This window comes from Pteropus medius, unplaced genomic scaffold (genome assembly GCF_902729225.1).
Source record: "Pteropus medius unplaced genomic scaffold, Ma_sr-lr_union100, whole genome shotgun sequence".
NCBI classification, from domain to species: Eukaryota; Metazoa; Chordata; class Mammalia; order Chiroptera; family Pteropodidae; genus Pteropus; species Pteropus medius.
This window is the reverse complement of record NW_024346980.1, coordinates 315677-325332: the sequence shown is the minus strand read 5'-3', so window position 1 is coordinate 325332 and position 9656 is coordinate 315677. Positions and strand designations below refer to the sequence as shown.

The 9656-nt window shown below is 65.1% G+C and overlaps 1 protein-coding gene across 2 annotated transcripts; it reads right to left on the bottom strand.

Moving 5' to 3' along the window:
- Positions 1-67: 67 nt before the first annotated feature.
- On the bottom strand, positions 68-9056 carry SCNN1D (sodium channel epithelial 1 subunit delta). 2 transcript variants are annotated; one of them, XM_039876802.1, is made up of 13 exons: positions 7103-9056; positions 3803-4176; positions 3083-3290; positions 2785-2987; positions 2547-2635; positions 2311-2474; positions 2104-2202; positions 1837-1954; positions 1621-1699; positions 1485-1542; positions 1247-1326; positions 1073-1148; positions 68-949 (listed from the first exon to the last, which is right to left on the bottom strand). In XM_039876802.1, exons 1-13 carry the CDS (start codon positions 7121-7123, stop codon positions 752-754), a joined length of 1767 nt encoding a protein of 588 aa, XP_039732736.1. In that variant the 5' UTR covers positions 7124-9056; the 3' UTR covers positions 68-751. The 2 variants fall into 2 exon arrangements, with proteins under 2 accessions (XP_039732736.1, XP_039732735.1); XM_039876801.1 differs by lacking the exon at positions 7103-9056 and adding an exon at positions 5918-6077 and having other exon boundaries at positions 68-1148.
- Positions 9057-9656: the final 600 nt, after the last annotated feature.

Here is a 9656-nt window from a genome sequence, read left to right as displayed (position 1 = left end):
CCACCTGAGGTGTTCAGTTCACTAGGGGACAGGGGACGGGAGGTGTGCACACGTTCTAGCCACCAGGTGGAGTCGCCAGTTTTATTACAAAGGTTACCGAGTGCCTGGGTCTGATCCTACCCTTCCTCCCACCCGCCTTGAGCCTAGGGAAGCTCTGCCTGCACACACCTACACACAGGTGTAGGCAGACGTGTTGACACAGACACTCCCGTGCGGAGACACCTCCACGCAGGCGCATTCACATGAATGCACACATATGCATGCACACACATGCACAGACACACACATGCACTCATGCATGCGCATACTCCCACACACATACCTGCTTGCACAGATGCTCAGTCATGCCCGGAACATGGGAACCCAGAGTAATAAGGACACTTCCCTCCTCCCTGCCCTGGGTTTCCTTGACAACTGCGAGGCCACCGCTGGGCAAGGTGGCTGATATGCTGGGCACCCTAGTGCCTGCTTGCCAGCCCTTGAGCTCTGGTGCGGCTGCTTCCTGGGCCCTGGGTTTGGCTTGGCTGGCCAGGGCCGTCCTGTGGTGCTGGTCTGGCCCACCCTGGGCGCCCAGGAGAGCCCACTAATGCCGCAGCTTCCAGAACCAGGTTGGTTCGGGTGTCAGGAGTCAGTCTTGGTGAACCCATACTTGGCTTCACTCTTCAGTTGCGACTTCTGCCAGAGCCCCTGGAAGCATCGCCGGCTGGGTCCCGGTGAGTTCGACATCATGCTGCAGTCACTGGTCAACTGGTCAGCCTCTGGCTTGGTGTGGGACGCCTATTCCTGCCCCCGGCTGGGAGACCTGAGCTCCGCGGAGCCGGCGGCAGCCCAGTAGCAGGGCGAGGGCTATGGCATCCAGCAGCAGCTCCAGCAGCTCCAGGACGGAGAGCACAGACGAGCCGAACCACAGGCTCCAGAGGCTGCCCATGGCCGAAAGCAGCTGCGGCACCTGTCGGCGCGAGTGGACAGTGAGCAGGAGCGCCCCCTGTGTGCAGGGCAGTGCTGGGGTGGCACCCCAGCGTGTCTGGCCCGCAGCTGCCCCCATGCTGGCCTTGGCCCCTGGTGGGCTCACCGAGTAAACAGGTGTCTCATCCACGGTGCGGTAGTTGAGCTCCTGGTAGAAGATGTTCACCTTGGCCACGTTGCTCCTGGTGGGGCAGAAATGTGAAGGGCTAGGCCCTCTTTGGGGCACTGAGGGTGGGAGGCGGGGCCAGCACAGGACCTTGGAGGAGGAGGGTGCACCCACCTGGGGCTTGGGCTCCGAGGGCTCCATGGGCTTCGAGGGCTCTGGCGGTCCCGTTCACCCAGCACGGCCAGGATCCAGTCCTGCACACAGGAGGGTGACTGTGACCTCTGCTTCTCCCAGCCCTCAGGGCAGCATGAGGGCAGGGACTGCAGGGGCAGAGGCTGGTCTGGGGGCAGGCTCTGTGAGTCCCAAGAAACCCATCTGCTGCCTCCCCCACCCCACCCCTGCAAGGCCTCACCTCTGACTTGGAGGAAGGCCACCTGGAGGTCCCAGCAGAGAGCTTGTATGAAGACTCCCTAGGAGAGACAGACCCCGTCACACTCCTACTATGGTGCCCAAGGCAGTGACCCCTATGCCCCATGCTCTCCACTCACCTGCAGGGCCTGGGGCAGCGGGAGGCACAGAGAAGCCGGTGGGTCTCTAGGTCCCTGTAGAGGCGGTAGAAGCAGTGGCCTGGGGAGGTCACAGGTGAATCCGTTAGAAGCGACCCAGGAGTGGTGGGGAGGTTTGAGGGTTAACTGGGCCTGCATGCGACTCTGCCGCCAGCGGCGCCGGGCAAGTGGACGGGGGCGGGGCGGGGCTGGGCTCACCCCAGGCCGGGTGCCTCGCGGAGCTGCAGTACTCAGCCCCCGCCGGCAGGGGGTGGAAGTAGTAGCCGCAGGAGCAGGTCTCCACCATCAGCTGCTGGAAGCAGGAGACGAGGCAGGCCTGGAGGGACAGCAGGGGACTGGAGCTGGGGTTCCAGGGGCAGCCGTCCCTCCGTCGGGTCTCGCCCGCCCGCCCCCCAGCCCCAGTCCCTCCCCACGCCCCCGCCCTCCTCTCCCTGTCGCCTCCCACAAGCCCTCGCCCGAACCCACCTGCATGGTGTACGAGGCCTTGTACAGCAACGGCACGTCCAGGCCCTTCACGCCGTCCGTGCAGTGGCTGTAGGGGCTCCCGAGCCGGTGCACCTCGTCCTAGGGGGAGGGGGCAGTTCCAGTTCCAGCGAACCGCCCTCCTCCTCTCAGTCACTCGCCCTGCAAGGTTGGGGCCCCTCCTCTGTCTGCCCCCGGGGGCCGTGGCACCTCTCGGATGCTGATGGTGGTCTCCGTCCCTGGCCGGATGCTGAACCCGCGGTGCTCCAGGAAGGGCGTGTGGTCGTGCTTGTGAACAATGGCCTTGATGCCGGCCTCCGTGGACAGCAGCGGGAGGTGGTCCTGCTGCTCAGCTCGGAGGATCAGGCTGATCCCTGGGGGAGGCTAGGGGTGAGACCGGGCTGGCAGGAGCCCCCTGCCCACACCCACCCCGGGCCGGCACTCACCGTGGGTGATGCCCGGGCGCTGCGCGACCCAGCTGCCGTTGAAGGTGTAGCAGCTGCCGTAGGTGGGGTGGTGGAAAGTCCAGAAGTGCCTGGAACCGGGGGCGGGGGGGGGAGCACGCTCAGACGGGCACGTGGCTCTGACCCGCCCCCCGTGCTTGCGGCCCGAGAGGCCACAGGGGTGGCACCCATGCCTGCTGGGCGGGGCGGGGCGTGTAGCCACCGCTCTGCCCCTACTCACCGGGCCTGGCAGTTCTGGCCATCGTAGCGGCACGAGAAGACAAAGCGGCCACCGTGGCCGTGGCCATGGCCGTGGCGGGCGTCCTCGGGGGCCGCGGGCAGCAGAGCCAGGATGTCCACATAGTGGTAGCGGTACCACTCCCGCACGGCCGTCAAGCCTGACGCGTAGGCCCGGTAGAAGCAGTCGCCACCGGTGCTGTTACACTGCGGAGCGGGCGTCAGCTCAGCAGGGCCCCTCGCCCGCCCCGCCCGCCCCCGCTCAGTGCCTGGCAGGCTAACGGCTCGCCAGGGACACTCACTAGTCTGAAGCCCACTTTGTCCTGGCCTCCTGGGTGGCTAAGCCTCTGAAGGCGGACGCTGCGGTCCAGCCAGAAGGCAGGCCCTGGGCCTGGGTCCTCCGCCAAGGGTGAGTCTCCACTCCTGCTGAAGTTGAACTTGTAGAGGGCATGGATATTCTCCTGGGCAAACTTGTCCAGTGCCTGCAGATGGTTCCGGACCAGGCTGGGCCTGCGGGGGCAGGGTGAGGAAGTGGGTCCTGAACCAGAGCCCCACTCCCAGTGTCCAGCCTGTCCGGGGACAGCAGCCCCTCCCCATCCTTGGGACACCTAGAAGGAGGTTCTCAACTGGGAGCCTGACTGTGGAGTGAAGCCAGGCCCCCCAGCCTGGCCTGGCCACCCTGTGCACCCACTGCCCCCCTGGCAATCTCGACTCCTGCTGCCACCCCACCCGCAATGTAGCCCCCTTCTTTCTCCTGAAGGCCTACACCTGCAGCCCAGTGACAGGCTGCTCTTCTGAAAAGGCTGCCTCAGAGGCCCTCAGCCTCCATCCCAGCCCCCGCCCCCGCCTCGCCTCCCCAGGCCCCGGCCCTGGCCCCCAGCCCCCACCCCCAGCCCTCCCTCAGCCCATCCAAGGCTCCCAGCCTCACCCCGGGCCCCCAGGTCCCACTTCCAGTTCCCCAGGCTCACCCCGGGTCCCCCAGGCTCCTGTCCTGCCCCCAGCCCCCAGGCCCCAGCCCTCACCGGTGCGGGTTCATGTCGCACAGAGTGACTGATGGGAAGAGCTTCCGCTCCGAGTGCACTGACACGGTCATGAGCACGGGGTAGCGCCAGTACTGCTGGAAGAGGAGCCCGAACTGCCAGTACAGCGCGCCCAGGGCGCCCAGAAACAGCAGCCCCCAGGACGCCGTCTTGAGACGGTTCTGGCTGGAGCAGACCAGGCGAATGGCGCCATGCATGGTGGTGTTGGCACAGAAGAAGGTGAACAGCTCCCTGAAGGAGGCGTGCAGCTCCACCCGCCTCTCCCTGCGCTCCTCCTCGGGCGGCGGTGGCGGCTGGGCCTGGGAGTCCCCCCAGGTCCTGGGCCCTGCACCGGCTGCTCCGGCACATGCTCCAGCCTGCGGTCAGGAAGCGAATCTCAGCAAGGACCCCGCCCGCCGCCCAGCACGAACCCCACCCCGGCCTCTCCACTCCAGGCCAGTCGGACTTCCATTCTCTGTCCCCAGGAACTCCCAGGACAGTTGTGTTCCTCAGCCACCAAGGGCACAGCCCAGTCGCTGACACTCGGAAGAGGCCCTGTCAGAGGCTTGTCCACACTTGGGACGACCCTGCAGCCATCCCCACAACGCTTGGCAGGGCACCAGGAAGCCTCCTGAGGCATGTCATACCACAGGCGTGGCGCCCTGCCTGGCCTCGTCCGTGGGCTTTAGGCTGGGTGGGTCTCTGCTGTCATCCCCAAATGGGGCAGCGTCTTCCTAGGAAGAGCAGACCAGGTGACCTGTGTGGGGTGGAGACTGTGTTGTGTCCGTGGGCACAGAGCCCAGCATGGGGGGGGCCTGGGAAGGCCTGACTGTGGCCTCCGTGGCCTCCAGCGCCACCCCATAGCAGTGTGGCTGCGCTGAGCTTGGACTGGTGGAGCCACGACTGGGCCACAGGTTGGGCCTTAGTCCCATTCAGTATTGTGGGCCAGGGTGGGGCGTCGTCCGCTGGGCTGACTCCCCGGGGAAGCCTTGTTCGTGGGCCTTGGGCTTTAGGAAAAGTGGGCCAGGGGCTGGTGGGCCAGCCAGTGGTGGGGACCTGAGGAAGTAGAGCCCCAGCTTGCCTGGCCCCCAGTCCTGTCCTGGAGGTTCCAGCATCCAAGACCCAGGGTCCCCAAACCCCCAGTTTCCACAGTGCGCAGGGACGTAGGGCCCTGACTGAGCCAGGCCTGCTGGCCTGAGACATGCACTGAGTCACAGCATGGGCTTCCTGTGGACTTTCCACACTGTCCCCATCCTCAGCTGAATCATTAGTTCTCCCTGCAATCGGGGGCAGCGTCCTGAGCTCAGGCTCCTCCCACCAACAGCCTGGGGGCACCTGGGGGGCACCTGGGGAGGGGGCTGAGCCAGCACATGCCCAGCCAGGTACACCGAGCAGGCTGCTCCTCTGCGTTCTGGGAACATGCCTGTTGCAGCAAGCCAGCCCGGTACGAGGAGGGGGTGGATGGGCCTCCCCACCCTGTGGCCTTGGGTTTGTGGGCCCCTCTCTGGCCTCAAGGCCAGGAGCACAGGGCAGGGGGCTGATGGTGGGGTCTACACGGCACAGAGCTCTGCCCACATGTGTGTCCCCATGATCACGCTGAGCGCTCATAGGTAAAGCAGGCCCCTTGGCTGTGCTGCAGGTGAGGCAGAGGGGGCTCTGGAAGAGTCTTTCTGACTCCGGGAACCATGCCGTTTCCCCTCCCCCCACGCTTGGAGCCCAGACCAGCCCAAGCCCCACCTCCGGCTGGAGCTGCCAGGGCAGCAGTGGGAGCTCTGGAGCCTCTGGGGCTTCCCGAGGTGGGAACGAAGACCCCGGGTGCACTGGGGGCTCAGGTCCCAACCACCCCAGACACAGCAGGAGGAGGTGCAGGCGCTTGGCCCCGTCAAGCATGCACACAGGTGCACACACGCACCCAACTCAGTGGGGGCCTCACAGCGGAGGAGGGCTGCGTGATCCTCGTGTGTGTGTGTGTGTGTGTGTGTGTGTGTGCGCGCACGCGCACGCGTACACGCTCTAGGTGACATGTGGCACGCAACCCTCTCCACTTCAGGCTGGGAGTCCCCAAGAGATAGCTGCCCTTCGTGGGAAGGGGATCCTCCCTCAGGTGCCCCCCTGTACCTGTGCAGGTGCCTCCATTCTCCCGTGGCGGGTGGCCAGACAGTGGCAGCTCCAGCAGGTGACAGAGGGATGTGGCCCAACACTTGCCGGGCAGCCTCCTTTTTATAACAGGCCTGTGTGGGGCAAGGTGCCTGGGAGGGGCCAGCCTGCCAGGGGCAGCCACGCCTCCTCTGGACCTGGAAAGGGACACCTTCGGGGACAGGGATGGGGTCCCTCCCCTGGCTGAGCCTTCTTGCTCAGAGCCCCAGGGCCATGACCCTGGCCGGGGACAAGGAGATTCAAATTTCTGGAGGATGAAGAGCAGCTGGGTTGGGCTGGGCCCTCCTTGGGTGTTCAATCTGCACCCCCAGGGCAGACCCCCAACACCTGAAGCTCAGATCTCCCTCAGGGCAGACGCTGCTGTGTCCCTGCCCCTCACGTTCCTCCTGCCGGGCCCAGGAGGGAGGCCTGCTCACCACCCCTGCCCAGCTCAACCCTGCCCTGCTCTGAGCACAGCTGTTTGTGGCCAAGGGACATTGGGCAGGGGCCTCCGTGCCTAGAACCCAGGGGTCCCCCAGGGCCAGCGCCCAGCCACTGGGATAGGCACTAATTGTGGGAATGACCCGGGGCCTGGGTGTAGAGATGGCACTTGGTGTCCCAAGGCACACGGCTCAGCCTCCTTGTCAGACACCGAGGACACCGCTGACCGTACCACACACGAAGGCAACACAGCACCTAAGACCACGCACTGCGATGGCACTCGTGCCTAAGGACACCCTGTCTGCGAGGACGAGACCGTCTGCCTCGGCATGGTTTTGCGAGGCCAGACCCTGTGTGCGGGAAGCAGGACCACCCCATGCCCCCGCCCCGGGACAACTCGCCACCTCTGGGCCCACAGGGGGACCTAACATGTCCCCGGGATGGCCCAGAGGCCTCGCCATCCCCGACGACCAGTCCCTCAGCCTCGTCCCAGGCTTGAGAGGTCAGCTCAGGCTCTGCTGCTCCCTCCCTAGGGCAGGCCCACCCTACATCAGTGCTGAGGACCTGGTCTGGGATGTAGGAGGGACCCCGCTCCTGACCGGCCCTGCTGGTGGCTGTGAGCAGGGGTGAGGTCACCAGCCTCATGGCTTTGGAAGGGGGCGGATGGCTACCGGTGACGTATGGGACAGAGAAGTCATACCTGGTGAAGACTGGCCCTGGACTCACCAGGGTGTGGGTGGGAATCATGGCTGTGTCACTCACTGGCTGTGACCTTTCTTGAATTAGTCTCTCTGAGCCATTTCCTCAAGTGCAGAATGGGGCTGGGGCGCCTCTTCACACTCGAGGCTCCGAGGTGATACCAGCTGATGTCACGGGTGTGCAGATCCCCTCCTCGGGCCAGCGTCAGAGCCCCCAGACTGAGCACCAGCCTGGGGTGTCTCCGGCCTACTGCCTCTGAGCAATTTTCCGTGGGCACTGGGCAGGGTCATCAAGGGGTCGGGGGAGATCCTTTGGCAGAAGGCCCCAGACACTCCACGTCGTTGGAACCCACGTCTCCCAGCGTCACGCAGGTCACGAAGTCAGCCACGTGGAAAAGGGCTGGAGAGGCTGGCCTCAGGGACCCAGGTCTGGGGTCTGGCCGAGGGTCCTGGCCAGGCGAGGGCAGCTGGAGGGGGCGGGAACCTGCGTGGCCCATGCCCTGGGGACTGGCGTCAAAGCTTGTCTAGCAGAGGACACAGGCCCTCCTTCCCTTCTGGGGAGCCACCGCACCAGGATGCCCAGGGTGCTAACAGGAGGTGCTGGGGGCCGAGTATCAGCGATCTGGTCCACACTCACATCTGGGCCACTGGGCAGGGGTGGGGGCCACCCCAGAGCTCACCTTTGGGAGGGCAGAGGGTGCCTCCAGCTACCTCACCAGGACATGGAGACTATGTCCAGCGGCAGTGGGGCCAGCAGCCCCCTGTCCCTTCCTGGCCTGTCCCCTCGCCTGCCTCCCAAGCTCTACTGGGCCCTGGAGGAGCAAGAGGTACAGGCTGGGGCAGGACAGGATGTCCCCAGCTCCTGGCACAAGGTGGGCCCATGCGGTCGCTCAATGGCTGTACATGGACAGAACATGAGAATGTCCCACCCTACTGAGGCCGGGCCTAGCGGTAGCAAGCCTTCCCTTCCAGGCCGGGGTGCCCTGGAGACTGCAGGTGCCTGGCATCTTGTAGGATTGTCTCCAGGTTCAGCTTCCTTCCCTGTGGGCGTCCCCATCCTCAGGGGCAGCAAAGAGTTGGCCTGGGAAGTTTTGGTACAACAGGTGTGACACCTGACGCACGGGCCCCGCAGGCCTGCCGGCTTCCTGGTGGGCATGGGCAGGCAGGGCCAGCCTCCCTGGGCTTGGAGGCTGGCCCATCTGGAAGTGAGGGCTCCTTGATGCCTTGCATAGCCTCCCACCTCCTCTGAGCATTGAACAGTGTCAGGCAGAGGCTCTGACCACCACAGAGGGGGCTCCGGGAGGCGCCCTCCGCGGCCTGGGGTGGTAGAGTGTGAGGCTGCGCCTATGTGGTTGGCCTCTGTGGACCCAGGATCTGGAAGGGGGAGGGCGTGTGCGCACACACCCCCTCTCCCCCGTCACCTCCGGGCCGGCTACTTGGTGCCCTGAATAGATGGTCCCCACTGGTCAGATGTGACCGAGGCCGTCAGGTCCTGCCCTGGGGAGGGGTGGCAGCCATTAGTTCAAGGATGTTTTCCCAGCAACTCTTACGACACAGAAGGAGAGCCCCAAGGTGCCACTGTCCCTTTCCTGCAGCTCAGCCATCCACAGTGCTCGCTGGCAGGAAGTCCCTCTTGAGGGCAGCTCTGAGGTTTGAAAAGGTCCCAGTCACCACCAGCCTAGCTGGCTCACTCCCATCCCCATCGCTGAGGCCACCAGCTCTGTGGCCAGAAGACTGGACAACATGAGTGGGGCTGGTGGGCTGAGGGCCACGGGGTCTTGGCAGGACTTGCTAACTACAGCTGGCTCAGGCACCTTCTCCCTTGTGTGACCCAGGGGTGCTTGGTGAGCAGAAGGCTGGGGGCCAATGCTGGAGGTTCGGAGTCGCCTCCCCTCTGCCGCCTTCTCATTGAGATGCCCCATCCTCGTTTCACACAGAGACAAAGCGAGACAGGAGACGGCCTCCAGGAGCCCCACACTGTGGTTGCCTGTGCTCCGCAAGTGTGGGTGAGTGTGAGAACTCTCGCGTGCTCTGGGTGGCCTCCCTTACGTAATTTCCCATGCGCTAAAAGCCGCTGGGCCCACCCTGCTTGGGGTGGCAGGGCTGTCAGGGGAGGGGGATGGAGGGGTAGGAGTGAGTTCAGCAGCAGGAGGCATAGCAGGGGACCATCGGCCTCTCCAGAGGGAAGGAGGGCCAGGGCTGGTGACACACAGGGAGCGGAAGCAGGCCGGGGCCCCACGGCCGACTTGCCCAGCAGTGGACTGAGTGACGAGCACCCAAGATTCTGCCCAGGGTCAGACAAGATCCCGGAGCCTGTCTGAGGTGCCCTAGGTGCGCCAGACTCAGGGTGAGCACAGCCATGGCTGGGCCCATCAGTGCCCAGTGTCCACCGTCGATTGTCATGTGGTCACTCAGCCCATCCTGACCTTAGAAGCATTCAGAGTCGTGGTGAAGGGTGAAGAGCTGGGGTTTGAACCTCAGTTCTGCTGCACAGTGCCCCACGGCACTGTACAGCGACGGCCCCTCTGGGTCTGTCCAGGCCAATGACCACCGCCAGCCTCATGGTCAATGGGCAGCATCTC